An 18,723-nucleotide genomic window follows, 5' to 3' on the forward strand; every position below is an offset into this window, starting at 1 on the left:
GTATTGATCTTCTGTCCCGATTAATATTCACAGAATTTGAAGTATTGATCTTCTGTCCCGATTAATATTCATACACATCAAAAACATCCTTTAGTGCTTGACAATTATTCCTATTAGGTTGACAAAAGAACAAATAATTCTCTGCAAACTGTAGGTGCGTAATACGCGGTGCATTATCTCCAACTTTAATTATTTTTATGTCACCCTCTGCAGACCTCGTCTTGATAAGGTGGCTCAATATATCCGAACAAAGGATGAAAAGATAAGGGAATAAGGGATCACCTTGGTGTATTCCTCTTTCCTGTTTGACATGTCCAAAAGGTGAGCCATTTATCAGAATGGAGTAACTTACAGATTCAACCGTCGCCATAATCCAGCTAATCCATTTGTCACATAAACCAAATAGTTCTAGAGTAGATTTCAAAAAGTTCCACTCAACCCTATCATAGGCTTTGCTTACATCAGTTTTAACCGCCATATAAGTCTTTGGAACTCTCTTGGGTACATTTAGTGAATGCATGACTTCATGAGCTATCATGACATTGTCTTGAATTAATCGGCCTGGAATGAAAGCTGCTTGCGCATCAGATACTATGTCATCTAAGTGTTTCTTGAGACGTCGAACTAAACACTTAAATATAATCTTGTAAAGAACATTGCAAAGTGCAATTGGCCTATAATCTGAAAGAGTTTTGGGGTTTTCTATTTTCGGGATAATGCAAATATTGGTATGGTTCATATTTGATGTCATAATGGATGTTTCAAAGAAATTTCGAACTTCCATGATGACCTCTTTGCCAACAATGTCCCAACAGTTTTTATAAAAACGAGTCAGTGAAACACCTATTAGACACAGCTTCATATATTTCCAAGTCAGTGAAAGCCCGTGTTAGATCATCATTCATTTCTAATGTTAGTCGCGGTTCAAAATCTGTAAAAACTGCAGATGTAACTTGATGGCCATTCGTTGAGCATGATCTCATATCTCTTTGTCTCCACGAAATATAATCCCTTGATCATCGTAGATCAACTTTATTTGGTTATTTGTGTATCTTGTGTTGGCGCAAGCTGGAAAGAACTTGTGTTTCTGTCTCCCTCAATCATCCATTGATTTTGACTTTGTTGTTTCCAATGTTTTTCCACATCTAAAAAAGCTTTTATAAGATCATCTTGTAGAGTCGGGATATGTTGTCGATCCGCAAATGTTAAGCCCATCGCTGTATGGAGTTGAGACTGGAGGGCTTTAATGCGTGTTTCTGCATTTAATTGAACATGATGCTTCAGCCTCGCCATTGCCTTTCTGCAGGAAATGATTCGACTTGAGATTGGAGTGTCCAGATGACGCATATTCCCTGTCCATCTTTGTTTGACAGTGTCTTTGAAACTATCAATATCACACAATCGTTTTGTCAAAATAGAATGCACGTCGTCTATATGAGGAATCTTGATTGAAGTCCAGTAGAATAGGTTTATGGTCTGAGCCTGTGAATTCCAAAAATATCACCTCATCATTCGGGAAACAGGATCCCCATGTTCCATTCTCAAAAGCTCGATCCAAACAATATTTTACATTATGAGTGTAACATTCTACCACTGGACCACCACCCCACCGTCGGAGTACCGCCGGAGCACCGCGGGAACACCACCGGACCATCGCCGGAAAACCGCCGGACCATCGCCGGACCACCGCTAGATGTAATTTACATTACCATTGATCCTAATTTTCTATTTTTTTCAATTATGTAGCTATATTTGTTAGTTTCTTTTTTAGGTTATTCACATAATTCACCTATTTTTATATATACTAGATGAATATCCGCGCTATGCGCGGGCTTATGATTTACTGTTTTTAAAATAATTTTGCTATCGTTTTTCTAATATATGTAAAGATTATTTTTGTTTTCTTAAATTGTAAAAATTTTACAAAATATTATTTATTTTTTAATACTTCACATAAGTTTTTTTATTTTGAAATTGAATGATTAGATACATGCATAAATAACTTTGTTTTGAGAGATTTAATCAGTCTACAATTCTTGACTAAAACGTCAAAAGAATATATCAAATAAAAGTTTGATAAGGATGCATATTTTGTAACAAATAGGTTTTTGGTTAAGTAAATTTTAGGTTCATGTTAGCTCCTCAATTTCTTGAATATAACTCTAGAATTTTTTTTTTGATAAGAAGTTTATATAATTTTCTTTTTGCCAACTTCTAAATATTAGAATATAAATACCAACATTCATAAATTTATTCAATTACCTTCCTCTTTGCCTCTGTATTTTTCTAAACTAACATTCTACAATTTTATTCAACTATCTTCCATTTAATAGTGAACAAAACTCTATTCTTCTTCATATATAAAAATTTAAATTTTTAGGGACAAACTTTCATGAATTTCTCTACAATATTAATCAATATCACGATCACTGTTGCAACTTTTCAAACTATTGACAAAATTGTAACGCGTTAACCATATGTTCATGGTTTACACCAAAAGTAAGAAGTGGCTCTTTGATTCACTCCTAATACCCTTTTTTGCTTTTTGGTGATGCATCTATTTTCTTAAGACATATTTTAAACCTTTCTAAATTCTTTAGTTAAATATTGAAACTGTTTGTGATATAAAAAAAAAAATAGAAGACATGAAAGATGTTTCATATTCCTTTTAGTTTAGGTTTATTTACTTTTAAGAAGGACAAACTGGTGGCATTCTCTCCACTGCTGATGTGTCACTCATATAGAGAGAGTTGGTCATTTTTCATAATATAGATTTTTTGGCCTTTATTTATTAAAAGTTCTTTTAATCTAGTATCTTAATATCCCTGATGCTACCATTATTTCCTGGGTTCAAGCCGATGAAACAGCAATATATTGTATCTTAAAATATTTCCTCGCTTGTAGCCCTTCAAATCTTAGCGACGTAATTCAGAATTACAATTCTTTTGTGCTAAATGAAATATTTTTTGTATGTTGATAATAAAAAGAAACGTATACTTATGTATGTGTTGATAAGAAAAAGAAAACGTATACTTCTTTATGTTGATAAGAAAAAAAAACCTACACATACATTAATATTTTATGTATTTTTATTGGTTTTAAAGATAAACTAGGTTAAACCCGCGCTACGCCGCAAATTACTTTTATATTTTTTCTTTTATAAAATATTTTTATTTTGTATTTTACTATATTTTTAAAATCATAATTTAATATAAGTTGTTTGATATCAAATAGTATAATTAATAAAGTTTTTGAAAAATATCAATGCAAATTATTATCTACTTGATTATTTTTGTGTTTTTATTATTTTTATTATTTTAATTAAACAATAGACAAACAATTTATTTTTACTAAACAAACGAAAAATACGAAAAAAAAACCAAACCGAAAATATAATTCGAAAGATAAATATATTATAAAATCGGATGGTTTTTCTAACTGGGAAGTTTTTCGCTCTCTCAGATCTTAGAGTGAGAGAGAGCTTTTTTCTTCTTTTTTCGATTAACTTTGACGAGTTACGACTTACAACTTATAAGTTAGACGAGCAACAAAAGTTCCATGGCTACAGTGTGCCACACACGCTAACATTTAATTCAAGCAATGTTGTTGTGTAATTAACTGAATGAGCTTCGTTGCTAAAGTCCATAGTCAAAATTCTGGCTCATTTAAAGGTTTTGCTTATAGAGTTATACTATAATAGTGTAATATATACAAACCCACTCAAAAACAGAGATTTGCTCAGATTCTCATTTCCAAAACAGGATAAGCGATTTATTCTCCAAAAAAGATTCGAAATTGTTGAATAATTCACTTGTCCAATCTCATATTCTTTACAATTGTTCATTAAAAAGTAGTAGTAGCTCAGGCCAATTAGCTTTTGGCATTGATGATACTGAATTAGCTTTTAAGTTTGATTGAATTATCGTGAAGAACTGTCAAAACTTCTAATTACGAATGTTTGTGGAGAACTACAGATTGTTTGCATGTGAATGAGGATGTCCATCTTTATTTAGAATCCAAGTTATTGCTTCTTAGTGAACCTCACGACATAAAAGAGTTTATTCAAGATCGATTGCATGTAAACATGATGCAAGAAACCCCACGAGTACACTCTCCCCTTTCAAAAGCTCTGCATACTCTTCATCCTCTTCCTCCCACTTAGCATATTTGCCACAATGGTTATCCATCTTAATGACCTGCGCCAACACTTCAGCTCCATTCAAATCAATAAATTACAACACCGAAATGCACATAAACACAATGTGCAAGAGTCATAAAAAGAAGAGCTTCAATAACCAACAACAAGAGTGGTACTTCTTTGATCTTCATACGCAACAGACGCAAAACCCTGATTTACCAGTCCTCTTGTCTCGAGTAAGATTGACATCAAAAACTTCATAATATCTACAATTTGTACAAACAAAAAGGCATAAGAAACACCCATTTAGAGATACTATGTAACAATCCGTCCCGTGGACCCCACTAGCCTCACTGCTAGCTTGCCCCCATAGGCCCAAAGCTGGCCCTACAGGGCATCGATCCTAACCCCTCACCATGGCAAATGGAACTACTCATCTAAATCCACAGTAGGTTATTGGTGCGCCAGGCGTTCTTCGAACCCTAGTCCTCACCTTTTATCAACCTTCCCACAAGACAAGTTGCCACCAATTGACCTCCATTTGCCACAGTGAGGGGTTAGGATCGATGCCCTGCAGGGCCAGCTTTGGGCCTATGGGGGCAAGCTAGCAGTGAGGCTAGTGAGGTCCACGGGACGGGTTGTTATATACTGAAACTTCAGAAACGCAAACTACACTTACTTTGTGAGAAGACAACATGGAGATCACTCTCGCAGGGATCATAGGGTAAGCCTTTGCCGTAGCCATAGGCAAATTTTCTGAAGTTAGAGTGCCACGAAGCTTCATCCTTAAATATATGATTCCTTAATATTTATGCTTTGTATTAGCTTCAACCTACATGCTCGATCAAGTTCTTCAAGGTGGGTTTAGGTTCGAGTGGCTAGGTTTTCTCAATAGAGGGAAAGTGACATAGAATAGACAATGATTATTACCGGTTAAAAATGCTGATGTGGATATTTGTTATAATTCTATTGGATTTTGATTTTAAATGATGTGTCAACACCAACTTAAATTTTAAAGCTGATGTGTCATGATCTGGTGAAAAACATACAAGTTTTATTGTATTGATTTGATTTAATCATATGTAACACCAAATAAACGCCTACTAGTACTCGTTGTAAAAATCTTATATTTTTGGGACTAACTACAACAGCCACCACCTAGCTGTAAAACTCTTCCTTCAATTTCACCTCGAGGACGTGAATATCCGATCTTGATCCCCGGTGACTGTAAAAATCATGATCAAATGAATTGCAAATCACATTGGCTGGCTTAGTGTGTGATATGAATAAGAAGAAAAATGAAAGAAAAAAGAAGAAGAAGAAAAAAAAAAGAAAAAAAAAAAGAAAAAAGAAGAAACTTCTTTTGATAAGAATAATACTCATGTTATGCAAACTCTTCTCCTTCCTCTTGGCTAATAGCTCTTTTGTGAACAAGATCGCATTTGTGTCCGATAAGAATAATACTCATGTTATGAGTGCATGCTGCCGAACATCTTCCAACCAACTCGCCACATGGTTGAACGTCTCTCTCCTACGAAATCATCAATTTTGTAAGATTTGAGTTTCATTTTTCCAAAGTCCAGAGACAAGAATATATACTAAAATTCCTCAAGACCAACCAATTCAACAAAATTAGAAAAAAGACACACACAATGTTACACACGGACATCAGCGAAGTTATGTGTAAATGTGATTATGTGAAACAGTGAAAGCTACAATGTATACAAGAATAAAGAAATATCATGGAAAAATCAGAACCTGGTGATGTCGTAAACCAGTAACGCTCCCGCAGCTCCTCTATAAAATGATCTTGTGATGGATCTAAAAGTCTCTTGTCCAGCCTAGAAAAACATCACCAAACTTGTTCAAATCATACACAACAACGAATCCAACTTTTACCCTAGAAACTAAAACAGACCAAACACAGAGACTTTTTAGATCTAACTAATATATGAAAACCTAAAAGTTGCTTAGAATATATTACATGTTACTTAAATAAAATAAAATTTCGATATCGATAGAGAAGATAAAGGGGAGAGCGTACATACTGTGTCCCAAATATGAAGTTTTATTGACCGACCACCGATGGTGACCACTCGATCACCAAACTCAGCACCAATGGTTAGATCGTGGACTGGTTGGAATCTCTTGTCAGTAAATTGTTGAAGCAGGCACGTTTTTCCCACACCTGAACCACGGATAGAACTTGGAGAACAAGGTATGATTGACCTGTGTCTCCGATGATTAGGTATTTGAACAGGTAATCATATGACATGGTTGATCAATTGGAGACAAGTCTTGGAAGTTTTATTCCTCTATATCCTACCATATTAATTGGGAAGTACAAACATGAAACTAACATTAAAATATATAAAAAATTAAGCTTAGTTAATTAAGTAGATAAAGATAATTAATTAAAAAAAGCTAAAAAATCTAGAAAAAAATATATATTTTTTCTCTAATATAAAAAAATATATTTCTTTTATTAAAAAATGTAAACCAATCAGAATTTCAAAAACTAAGATTTTATATCCAAATAAACAATATAATTATTTTTAATAACTAAATTTCGAAGATTTTGTTAAGATTTCAAATTTTGATTCTCCTATCATCTTTCTTTTTTATTATTTATAAATCGTTTGGAATTTTCATATAATACTTATGGTTAATAAAATGCATAATTTTTTCTGCATATGTTGTGACTTGAATATTTTAAAACGAATATATATTACTTAATCTATAAAAAATGTGTGTTTTAATTTCCACATTAGCGAGTTTGTAAAACTAAATTTATATAGATGATAAATTAATAATTTTTGTTTGTTCACAATTATAAAACAGGACTTATCACCAATTGGAACTCAACGATGCTATCTGTTCGAAGTTATTCATCTCTCTATTTCATCTGTTTGATTTGGCATAGTTGACTGTTTTTTTATATCTCAAAAACTGACTTGAAGTGAGGAACAAGGTGATAAGGGAAAGACTGATTGGTTGTTCTCGAGAAAATTGTCTTGGTTTTGTAGTTAACTAATTGTAATTTGGGTTAAAATTGGGTCTTTTGGTTTACTATTATTTTAGCTGGGTAAGGTTTATTTGGTATATAATGATTAAAATAGGACATAGGTTTCCAACTTTATCTTGGGGAAATATATATCGTAGTTAAAGTTTGGGCTCTATCTAGCTTGTTTCGATAGTTTTGAAGGAAAAATCACTTGTTTTCCCCACATTAGCTCAAATAGATTATTCCTCAAACTTCTTTAACAAATTATTATTTCTAAACCATGCATGCGAAAATCACCGTGAAAGATTTCTCGCTCAAAATTGTTTATTATTTGGTAATATGTATAATATATACTGATTCGTAGTGGATTTAATCGATCGATGGGTCTTTTTCTGTTCGTGAATGCATTTTTCTGTTTTCGTGCAGGCGAAGTAGTTTCGAGGACGACATGGCTCTTCTTGGATTTAACGGACTTCCCGCTCCCTATTGGTCTCGATCTTTTGACACTTCATGATAATGTTAAATAAGGTCTCGAGAAAGAAGGGTTTTCTTGTTGGTTGTTTTTGATTCTTCTTCTATTCTCATTCTGCGGCTTATAGGATACCGAATTGTACGGTGGAAAACTCTAAAGGAATTCGGAATCAGATTTCTTTCCGATAGTGATTTCCTTCCTTCACCATTTTTTTTTTTACATACTACTACAAGTCTCTCTAAATCTAAAAAATATTAATTTCCACCATATTGATATTGTATAATAGTTTCTAACGGTAAAACAAACGCTGTGTGGATGTTACATGACACTACGTGGATGTTGGACAATCCCTCGCCTGCTCCTCACAATTTAGTGATTGTCTCAAATACCATCGCACAAGAAGCGGAGTTTGCCAATCTTCTTGACATGTTTAGATCGAGAGGTCACAAAGTTCTTTTTGTGTATAACTATAACAAGGAGGAGGTTCAACAGGCTGAATTAGAGTTTACGGAAACCGTTCTATGGCTTTGGGAAGCCATATTCCCTTAGACAATGACCCTTTGCGTTTGTGTCTCACTTAAAAAAAAATGCTTTGATCTTTGTGTATTGACTTAAATTTCTGTTGTGTCCATACTGGCTGCCAGCTTATGTTAGGAAATCACCTTTTGGGCGAAAATTTATTTTAGTTCGAAATTTTTTATAATATAACAATTACCCAAAAAAATGCATGAGTTTTGATCACCACAGCTGAAAATTAATGGAGTAGCTTATCATCTTTATTATACGTAAGCTATCTCTCCCTAGAAATGTTCATGATATTTATTTAAAAGTAACTTTTCAATAAAAAGAGTTACTGTATACAGTTCTTTTGGTTTTTGTATTGATAAAGTATAAATAAGAGACATTCACATTCCTAATATATCAGATTAGATTCCTAATTAACACTAATTGATCAAAGATTCGTAACATTTCCGGTTCACATTTCAACTGTACTACAACACCAGTTGTGTGTTACCATTGCCTCAAAAACTTCGAACACAAACGGCTTACCTTAAAAAACACTTACAATTTCGCCGGCTGTAACAAAAATGACCGAATCACCTTTAGAGCATGATTATTCCACATAGTTCCATTTGAGTGTCAAGAAAAATAATTAATAATATTTTAATTGAATTTGATTATGTAATTATTTTTTAATTTATGTAACCAATCAAATAAAAACAGGTGTAGATTCAGTGTTTCTATAAATATGGGCAGACAGTGCCGTAATAAAAAATGGGGCAATAGCCCTGGGCCACATCCTCGATCATATTTCTTTAGGCCACATATGACAAATATTTTTTTATAGATTTATTCAGTTAATTTCAACGTTTCAGTGTTTTTAACCATAAATTTGAACTTTATCATCATTATCATTAACCTTTTTGTTATCATCTTTTATAATTCTTAGTATTTGATTCAAAAACTCTATAAATTTTATTTTTAACACAAATTTTAGATGATATATTGTTAGTTAAGTTTTGTAAAATTTTACATTACAAAATTTCGCCCCAAACCTTTTGAATCATTGGCACGACACTGTAGGCAGAGACACTTCTTTCTCCTCTCTCTACCTTTTTTTCATTTTTTTTTTGTTCTGACCATCTGTTGGGTATGTGAGATAATCATGCTTTTATAGTGTTTATGGTTATATTAGTTTAGTAATTATAACATGAAAGAATAAAATATTCTGTTTATATGAAATACAAAGAAAATGATCAAAACTAAAAAAACAAACAAAATAATCTAAAAAAATTGTATATAGAAAGCGAACACTTAAACAATTTTAGCTAAGGTGACAATCTAGTTGATGACTTTACGTCAATATATAATAAACCTTCAAGTTTACTTCCAAGATTATGAACGTGGGACAATTGACCCACTCAAAAATGAGATTTAGTGATTTTTGTAGGCTTTTTGACTTCTTAATCGCCCTATCGACCACACTTGGGAAAAGTATAATAAAGTATAATAAACTTAAAAGAGACAAGGCAAGACAACAAGTTAACACGTTGACGTAAGAGATTACACAAGACCTTCGGACTCATGCAGAAGCTCTTCTTTATCAGAAAAAAATCGTTAAATCGTTAAAGCTCAAATCCGCCATGGAAACAAAAACAATAGTCACCACCACTTCCTTTAGGGTTTATGCTCCAAAATGTCCTCATCTTGGACTCTTGAATCCGACCTAGAAGATCTCGACCTCGACCTCCAAGATTACAAACCATCCGTACCTTTAAAAAAAGTCCCAAACGGCGACGTTTTCGAAGCTTCACGCGCCGGTGACGTCGACAGGCTCCGGTACCTTCTTGAAACTGGAGTCAACGTCAACGCACGTGACCGTTGGGACTCTGTTGCTCTCTACTACGCTTGTCTCGCTGGTCACATAGATGCTGCTCGATTGCTTCTAGAGAACGGTGCGATTTGCTCTGAACATACTTTTGATGGTGATCGTTGTCACTACGCTTCTCTTAATTTGAGGATTCGGAAGCTTCTTAAGGCTTTTGAAGCTCGTCCTCCTCCGCTTGGTCCTTTGCAAGCTTCACTTAGGGAAACGTTTTTGGGATGTTGTCATAATCGAGATTATCTGAAACAAGCTTCAAATGCTGATCTTGATGTTTCTGGTATGCTTCCAAAATGCTCAATCAATTCTCAATTTTGAGGCTGTGGACTTAATTTGGGGGTTGCTCTCGTTCATTACAATGACACTCACTGTCCAATTTTTATGAAAGTTGAGTTTTTTGAATCCAATTTATATGAAAGTTGAGTTCTTTGAATCCAATTTATATGAAAGTTGAGTTCTTTGAATCCAATTTATATGAAAGTTGAGTTCTTTGAATCCAGTTTTTATGAAAAAGTTAGATTCTTGAACTGTTTCTGTATGCGGAGATGTGTACTGAGATGATGTTTTTGGGTTTACCATTTCATTCAATATCCAATTTTTAAAAAGTTGAAGTCTTTGAATCAAAATGTTAGGAAAGTTGCGTTCCTGAATCGGTTTCAATGTGTACTAAAATAGTTTGGCGTTTTTACAATTTCACTCTTAATCTAGTTTGTTTTAGGAATGTTGAGTTCTTGAATCATTCTTGTGTACGTCTGTTGATGTGGTCTAGGGACTGAATAAATTGCAATCTCAGTTTCAGGAGATTCTCCGAGTGAGTTTGGTAGTTCCAATTACTTCCCACCGGATGTGATGTTTTTTGTGCAAGGTAGACCTATTGAAGCTCACAGGGTTATCTTAAGTGCACGATCTCCATATTTCAAGCAAAAGTTTGAGAATGAATGGAAAGACCGGAGAGAAGTTCGATTCTCGAAAGAGAAGCTTTCGTATCCTGCTCTTTGTAGCCTCATCCACTTCTTTTACTCAGATAGGCTGGAGATATCGGTTGATGATATGGAAGATCTTGTTAGGATCTGCAAAGTTTGTAAATGTGAATCATTGCAGAAAATTATTGAGAAGGAACTGATTCACCAGAGATATGCTGAGTACAAGACACATAGAGATCTTGATAACTCCATGAAACGGTTCATCTTACAGGGTATATCTCTTCCGGTTGAAGACAGGCTTTCTGCTTCTTTGCATAGGATTCTTCGAGTTTCCCTTGCGAAATCGTTTGTTGGGGACACAGGAGTCGGTGATTCTGTGGATAGTCTTGCTGATGTTTGTGTTAAAGTTGATAAAAGAACTTTCTATTGCCATCAAGTTATTCTAGCTTCGAGATCAGAGTACTTCAGAGCACGATTATCCCGAGTGAATGATTTCCATGAGGGAACTAATGGCTTGCCAGGTGATAATACTCTTCCATTTCTTGAAGAACATGATTTGAGCGCAGAGGCTTTTGAGAAGATGATTGAGTATATGTAAGCTTTTGTGATTGTAAAAGGCCTGAAAAAAAATAGTTGAGAAAAATTATTGTTGGCTAACTCTATAAGCATTATCAGGTACACCGATGGCTTGAAGGAGATCAGTCCGAATCAGGTAAGAACTTGTTTGCCATTTAGAAATATTTATATCTTTCAACTTCTGATAATTTGTATCATTTTGTAGGCTGAGGAGATCTTTGATGTTGCATCTCGCTACTTGCTGTTTCCTCTTAAACGTGCTGTGGCTGACGCCTTGTTACCTCACTTGGAAACTGCCACACCTGCAGAACTCTGTCAGTGGCTGGTTTTGTCAGATATGTATGATTTTTCTTAGCTAAATCCGTTTTCTAATTGATGGCTAATTTTGTTGCATTTGATGGTCGAGCACAGAAGTTACTACATTAAATTTTGGTGTGTATAGGTCTAGAATGGTAGCTCGTTGGATGAATTTGATTCTAGTGGATTTAAGAATGCAGTGCTAAAAACGTTTCTGGGTTTTTTGTTTTTCTGTTAGCAACATATTGATGGATGATATATGAACTGACAAGTATAGTTTTGAACGTGAATGGAATAGGTACGGTGTATTGAAGATAAGAGAGTACTGCCTAGACTTGGTTGCTTGTAATTTCGAGGCATTTGTTGAAACCCGCGAGTTCAAGGCAATGCTACTAACATTGCCACCACCATCAGGGGACTCTTCACTTCGAACCACAGTTCCAAGTGCACCAGGTGCCATGATGACCACGGACCAAGGGAATCTCCTTGATGATCTGAGAGAGAAGTGGCTTGAAGCAGAGGCTTTAGAGCTTGACATGAGAGACGAGAGTGCTTTGATTTTTGATAAGCGCCTTGCCATGCTCGTGGAAATGGCAGAGCGAGAGATATCCGAATCAGAAGCTGAGGACTACAAAGACACCAGCGCATGACTATTGGTTTTCCTTAAGCCAAGTTTTGAGTCTCTTTTTTGCTCTTACCTCCTCATAATTTTAATATGGAACCTTTCAAATCTTTCTTTCTATACACAAACGATCAAACATGATGTAGATATTGATAATAAAACTTCATTTCTACTACATGCACCATTTGCTTAGTCTCTGATTTGATTTTTCATTTATAAGAAATATCAAACTTGTTTTACAACATCATCCTTTCAGACATTGAAGATCCATCGTCTGTTGACAAATTAGAGACCTCTTCTGTCACAGAGCTCACATCAGTATCATCAGAGACAGTAAACTCAGTGTCTGATTGTTGCTGAAGGCTCCAATTCATGATGCTAGCAGCTAATATCAGCAGCATTTTCTGGTTTACCTGTTTATCATTGTTAACAAACAAAATTATTTTGTCTGAGAAAGCGCAAACTAAACATAAGATGTGCATTTGAAGCTATATTTAATTTACCTCTATAATATCTTCAGGCAACAAGAAAATTGAGCATCCAAGCTTCCTTGCAACACTTATTATGTATGTTGCATTCAAATTCTTTTCCTCTTCTGCTTAAAAAATGACAATTACAAGACAAACCTGTAATGCTGATAACAACACAGAGAGACAGCACATAGTAACATAATATTGTCATTACCTGTTTCTCCTTTAGATACAAGACTCCAGTTTACAACTCTTGGCTCTACAGCACCCAAAAGATCCAAAAAGAATAATCCATTTGACAGATTATTGTCCTAATAGAGTAACCATCAAATACTGGTAGATTTAATGAAGATAGATTAGGGTGATGTCTCCATGGTTTTGACTCTTTATCTTTACCTTGAAGCTCACGGCTTGTGAGGTTCGACCCGTTTTCTTGACTTTCCGATTTGCCCAGTTTAGAATATCTGCCTCTGTTATATCTTCACCTTGCCAGTGAGATCTCAAGTTGTTGAGGATTTGTAGCATTGTGTGTCTCATCAATTGCCACAAAAAAGCTGACAGAACAGACCAAGATTGTCACTGAAGTTATATTGAAACTACAACATTAAAACACACCTTTTAATTCTGAAATTAAGATAGCTCACCGAGAATGAGCTTTTTATTTCCTTGCACAATGTCATGACCATCTACATTGACAAGCGAGAATTTCAACTCTTTCCCAATCTTGATAACTTGGTTGCAGTTCTCAACCTTTTTGAATGGCATTTTGATTGGAGGTTTATTCGCGTGCTTCCAGTTAACCGAGCCTGGTGATACTTTGTCAAGAACTTCAAGAAGAATCCACCTGAGAATGTAATGATGAGGAGAGTTTAAGATTCTCAAGCCAGATTAAAACCAATTAATGAAACAAAGCTCTCACCCATTTCTAACATCCTCGAAAACATTATCGACATAAGTCACAGCACCAAGACTGTTAATCCAGAGGCGAAAGCATCTTTCTTCTCGACAAGTTTCTTCGTCGTCGTCTGTGACAATCTTCTCAGCAACGGATGCAGGCATCTTTGGACTCTCATCAGACAATCCATTCCTGCAAACAGAGATTTTTTCAAGTTAGTCCAAGAAAAAGAATAATACACTAATAATAACCTCACTCTTTACTAGCATTCCTCATAGTGACCTTTGGTGAAACAGTTGTGCAACAAATGCAAGATTAAGATTTGCAGAGCCTTCAACTATATCATTAGGAGAAAGGAATCTTTTACAGTCCAGCTTCTCTGCTTGCTCAAGGACCTTCTTTGCTCTTTCTGAAGGGTCTTTCATCTCTAATGTCACATGTGTGCTGTGTTCTGGGGCTAGAGCATTTAGCAGGTATGTATATGCCTCTCCATCCTGCCAAACACCAAAGGGCATCACAAATCGAATACATGAACCAAAGCAAAAAAAAAAAAAGCACATCAGAGACAAGTTAGTGTACCTTAACATCAGAAGAGAAATTGGTGACTTGTTTCTCATAACCAGCTTTCTTAAGATGATAATTCATCCATTTTAGCAAAAGCTTCTCAGGTGCTAGTCCCATAAGCTCCTCCATATCCTGCAAAAACATTCACAAAGAAGATATAAGTTTAGCTTCAGCCACAAAAAGGTTTTAAAAAATGTTCAAAATGTATACTTTTAATTTACCTGGTTTGCTTCCACTAACTCAACAAGTTGTGGCGTTTTCTTAAGATTGAGATCAGCCAAAAATTGTATCTAAACCGAAAACACACAAACATTAGTATCCATGTCTCATCATCTTGCGGCAAAGTAATGTACAGTCATTACCTTTATAATCTGAAAGATCAACCCAAGTACAAGATGTGGCTACAAAGACAGAGAAGCAAAGAAAAAAATAGAAAACAGAACATGAAGCTGAAAAGAAACAGAAAATGAAACTGAAAAGAAAGTATTTTGAAAATACTTACTGTCCCTTCAGCAATGTCCTGAGTTCCAATGTTGACGACGGTGCAGCCTATCGCCTTTGCAGAGTTGAGACAGAGTGAAAGGTTTTCAGTTCTCTCCCATGGGTTCAGCTCTTTCTTCATGTTCATCGCTCTTTCATCTATTGTCCCAGGCACAGCTACGTTTATAAGCTTACTGTACAAAACCAACAGAACAAGGATTTGAATCATCACAAACCTTTAAACAAATTCCATGTTATAAAAGTAGTTTGTAATGTATTAATACCACAACAGAACACCATCTTTAACAAGATCAAACAAAGCATTTGTAGTAGGATTGATTGGAAGATAGCTCTTCAAGAGAGGATCATCTCTAAGGTAGTTATTGATATGTGACACATAGGAAGCTTTCTCGGACTCATTTATTGCGTGGTGGAACGTTGTAGTTCCTGTCTTGAGAAACGATGAAGCGCCCTTTGAACCTCGGGATTGCACACTTAAAAAGGCCTGTCACAAATTGTATAATAAACACAGGTTACAATATTGTTATATAGGATCCACACATATCTAGAGACTAGAGATCATCATTATCAAAGTCACCCGGAGAAAGGTCTCGAACTCGACTTCCTCAGAGCGATTGGGATAAGACTCATCCAATATAGTTTTGATCTTATTTTCATCAAACGTGCGTTTGAAATCTTTTAATTTTGCAAACACTGGTGGTAAATGTTTCACCGTGACACGACCAAATCGAGTTTTTGTCGAATAAAACTACGAAAAAAAGAAGGGGAAAGATCAATATGTTAGAATACTACAAAGTGTGAAGTGGTAAATAAAAAGGATATAGAAGAGACCTTGGATTTAAGAGTACGTAATTTCACTTGTGTGAATTGGCTCTGTAGCCATGGATCAGAGACAAGAACACCAACATAACTAGACATCTCTTGAATCTGATGATGATTCTTGTTCAACTCTAATTTGGAGAAAGATCGTGTGTTTATTTTTATAGTTCTTCCTAGTTGGATTGAAATCAAACAGAGGCGGAAGAGAGTGACTGGATGCTTTTTTGTTGATTAGAGTAATTTTACTTTGGTTTGATCTAAAGTGGTGGTAACTTAAATGTGGAGACTTACACCATGACCTTTTTAAATATAAAGAAGATAAATACATTAGTTATTCCAGAAGCTTTTTATAGAAGATTATTTCTTTAAGATTTATAAATATCTAAAGGTTTAACATTTTTATCTAAATAATGGATATTCTATTAATTTCTGTAGATTTTTGTAGTATTTGACAAATATTAAAAAGGTATTTTCAAAAAGTACCTTTTGCTATGATTTTTTTCTTTCCTCAACATTACAGCAAAAATCCAGCATTTCCACAACCTTGTGTTTCAAACCATTCCTAATTACGAACCTTTCTAAATCACACAAAAACTCTTTTATAATCTTAAATTTATAATTTCTTTTGATAGATTTTCAAAATCAACCATAAAAATGGTAATTTATAGATTTCTTAATCTTTAATCTCAAACATAATGATGAAAATATGGGTTTTAAAACTTTTTGATACATTGCAGTTTATATTACAGATGTGTTGGTTGTATGATATGATTTATGAAGTATATACATAGATATCCATCAATCACCACACGACATATGCGCCTCAAATCAAATGTGTAAGAACATCATCCTTATTAGACAATTTTTAATGACAGCTTAACTTTAAAATTAATATAAATTTAGTATTAGTTTAATTTAAGAGTTCCACTAACTTTTTTGCAAATGAAGAGAAAAAAAATCACCTACCAATGATATGGTGACACGTCAGATGTTTCACAGGTTATAAAGTGTCTCTACCAAGACACTAATTGATAAGCTCAAATTTAACCGTAGAGCTACTCTTTCAAATTAAAAGGTCATTGCAGTACCTAGGGGTCGAATTCCACAATGACTCAAGACTACACAATAAATTGTAGAGTTTTATGATTACGCTAAACAGAATAATTTGAATTAAAATAAACAATACAAAATATTAAATAAAAGCTGTGTAAATTCGGATGATCAACTAGGTCCAGGAAATTTCTCAGGAAATTATGAAATATTAAATCAATAAATTAATTAGGATTCGAGCAATTAAGATCAGATCTAGAACTCTAAACACTTTTGTAAAATAAATCAGTTTTCACTGCAAATATTATCTAAATTTAAAACTAGAAAATCCAAATCTCTTTGTAAAATTCTAGGTTAAAAATCAGTTTTAAAAATTAGGTTTAGATAAGTTCACAAAATAACTAAATCAAAACTCTTTGCAAGAAGTAATTTTGCTCATCAGAAGGTTTTATCAAGAAAATCAATTATATTCTCATATCAATTTATTTTCCTAGGTTATTAATTCTAGATGGCCAATCAAGGATTAATATGAAGAACAACCTATGATGAAGATCTCGAAAAGATAATGAATCCTAAATAAATAGATCTAATAAATCATAAAAACCCTGTGAAAAACCCTGAACCTAACAAGCAAACTACTCAGACATATTCAATGAAGAACAAAACATAATTCTAAATAATTAGCAATTGAAATTAAAAGAGTAAAGAGGGAGTTTATGAATTCTTCTCTCAAACCAGTTCAGATATCTCTCCCAAAAAGCTCTCAAAATCGCACAGGATTGTAGAATATAAAACTTGCTAGAATAAAACTTAAGGGTTTACAAAACCCAAAAACACTATATCTATGTCCTAAAACACGTTAGGGACTTGTGTTGCAATTTAGGAAAACTTTGGGCAGAATTGTAAAACTTCCAATTTCTTGTTCTCTCGTCGGTTTGGACTGGGTGTTGATCGATGCTCCTTCAGTGTCGATCGGCACTGGTCAGTTGATCAGACTCCAAATTGACTTCTTTGATTAAATGCTCCAAATCCCTTCTAGTTGCTCCATTTTGCTTTTTTCATGTCAAAATCCTAGAAAATTTGTAAAGACTCAAAAACATTCTAGAAAACAAATCAAAAGACTTAAAAGACTTCTTATATCATGGTTGAACCACATAAACCATGATATATCACTAATCTGTACTGGGTTGATCTTTCAGATTATAAAGGTAATTACTTTACATTACTTTAAGCAAGATGATCAGCCATGGTTACTAATGTTTGTGTTAAAATAAAATAAAGCTAGTCGACCATCTTCGGTCATTTTTTTATCGTCTCTTAAAAATATTTTAATATTAAATTTAAAGACACATACATATGTGGGAGATCTAAACGTCTCTGCGCAGACACAAATGGGAAAGCACAAATCTAAAATATTTTTCATTTATATATTTAAAATATTTAAAGACACTGCTAAAATGTCACCGATGAGATGGTCTAAAGGTTTTTCGAATATCTAAGGCATCAAAGTTCCTTCACAGTGTGTAGGTGCACTAAGACGATCATCTCTTAGACACAATATGTTGCATGTGTATATTATTGAATAACATAGTAGAAGCGTTTATCATTCTATAATATATTAAAACTTAGAACAAATCACCAAAACGTACAATCCAATCCACATCATAAATGAGAATGGAGAGAAAAGCAAAAATAATAGTTCTTAAAATACTAATAATTTGTCTCATTATTTGATACTACTCAAACTATGATGCTTGCAGAAACAAAATGTATTGACAAAAAAAACTTTAAATTTATGTCAAAGAAACCAATAAAAAAAATTCAAGCAACTGTTGAGGAAAGACATATTGAAATTTCAATGGTAAATCTCTCAGATAGGTGTTGGGTTCAATTTTCGTTGGAAGAGGACCATATTACATGACATGAAAACCCCATTTCGGTAGATATAGGGCCCGAAGGGTACTGAACTATCAATTATACAAAAAAAAAAAAAAAAAAAAAAAAAAAAA

At 34.0% G+C, this 18,723-nt stretch overlaps 2 protein-coding genes and 1 pseudogene across 2 annotated transcripts; 1 reads left to right on the forward strand and 2 right to left on the reverse strand.

Moving 5' to 3' along the window:
• On the reverse strand, positions 5,523-6,413 carry LOC104793897 (annotated as a pseudogene).
• Positions 9,719-12,590, forward strand: LOC104793910 (BTB/POZ domain-containing protein At2g04740-like). Its single transcript, XM_010520334.2, has 5 exons — positions 9,719-10,277; positions 10,791-11,514; positions 11,596-11,632; positions 11,702-11,835; positions 12,092-12,590. The coding sequence occupies exons 1-5, from the start codon at positions 9,812-9,814 to the stop codon at positions 12,441-12,443; spliced, it is 1,713 nt and encodes a 570-aa protein (XP_010518636.1). The 5' UTR covers positions 9,719-9,811; the 3' UTR covers positions 12,444-12,590.
• On the reverse strand, positions 12,633-15,921 carry LOC104793901 (fimbrin-4-like). Its single transcript, XM_010520325.2, has 14 exons — positions 15,677-15,921; positions 15,423-15,593; positions 15,109-15,329; positions 14,847-15,018; positions 14,707-14,745; positions 14,566-14,634; positions 14,360-14,476; positions 14,063-14,274; positions 13,805-13,972; positions 13,530-13,729; positions 13,282-13,439; positions 13,100-13,196; positions 12,919-13,010; positions 12,633-12,828 (listed from the first exon to the last, which is right to left on the reverse strand). The coding sequence occupies exons 1-14, from the start codon at positions 15,761-15,763 to the stop codon at positions 12,652-12,654; spliced, it is 1,980 nt and encodes a 659-aa protein (XP_010518627.1). The 5' UTR covers positions 15,764-15,921; the 3' UTR covers positions 12,633-12,651.

The sequence above is a fragment of the Camelina sativa genome, chromosome 1, assembly GCF_000633955.1.
Source record: "Camelina sativa cultivar DH55 chromosome 1, Cs, whole genome shotgun sequence".
In the NCBI taxonomy this organism is placed as follows: Eukaryota; Viridiplantae; Streptophyta; class Magnoliopsida; order Brassicales; family Brassicaceae; genus Camelina; species Camelina sativa.

What these genes read in the sequence shown, in the direction of transcription:
- LOC104793910 (XM_010520334.2), top strand. Translation starts at nt 9,812, where the DNA reads ATGTCCTCATCTTGGACTCTTGAATCCGACCTAGAAGATCTCGACCTC. An exon ending in GAGAAGATGATTGAGTATAT is followed by an intron (nt 11,515 to 11,595) that starts GTAAGCTTTTGT and finishes AAGCATTATCAG; the next exon opens with GTACACCGATGGCTTGAAGG. An exon ending in TGGCTGGTTTTGTCAGATAT is followed by an intron (nt 11,836 to 12,091) that starts GTATGATTTTTC and finishes TGAATGGAATAG; the next exon opens with GTACGGTGTATTGAAGATAA.
- LOC104793901 (XM_010520325.2), bottom strand. Translation starts at nt 15,763, where the DNA reads ATGTCTAGTTATGTTGGTGTTCTTGTCTCTGATCCATGGCTACAGAGC. An exon ending in GCACAACTGTTTCACCAAAG is followed by an intron (nt 13,973 to 14,062) that starts GTCACTATGAGG and finishes CTCTGTTTGCAG; the next exon opens with GAATGGATTGTCTGATGAGA. An exon ending in TGCCTGAAGATATTATAGAG is followed by an intron (nt 12,829 to 12,918) that starts GTAAATTAAATA and finishes AATGATAAACAG; the next exon opens with GTAAACCAGAAAATGCTGCT.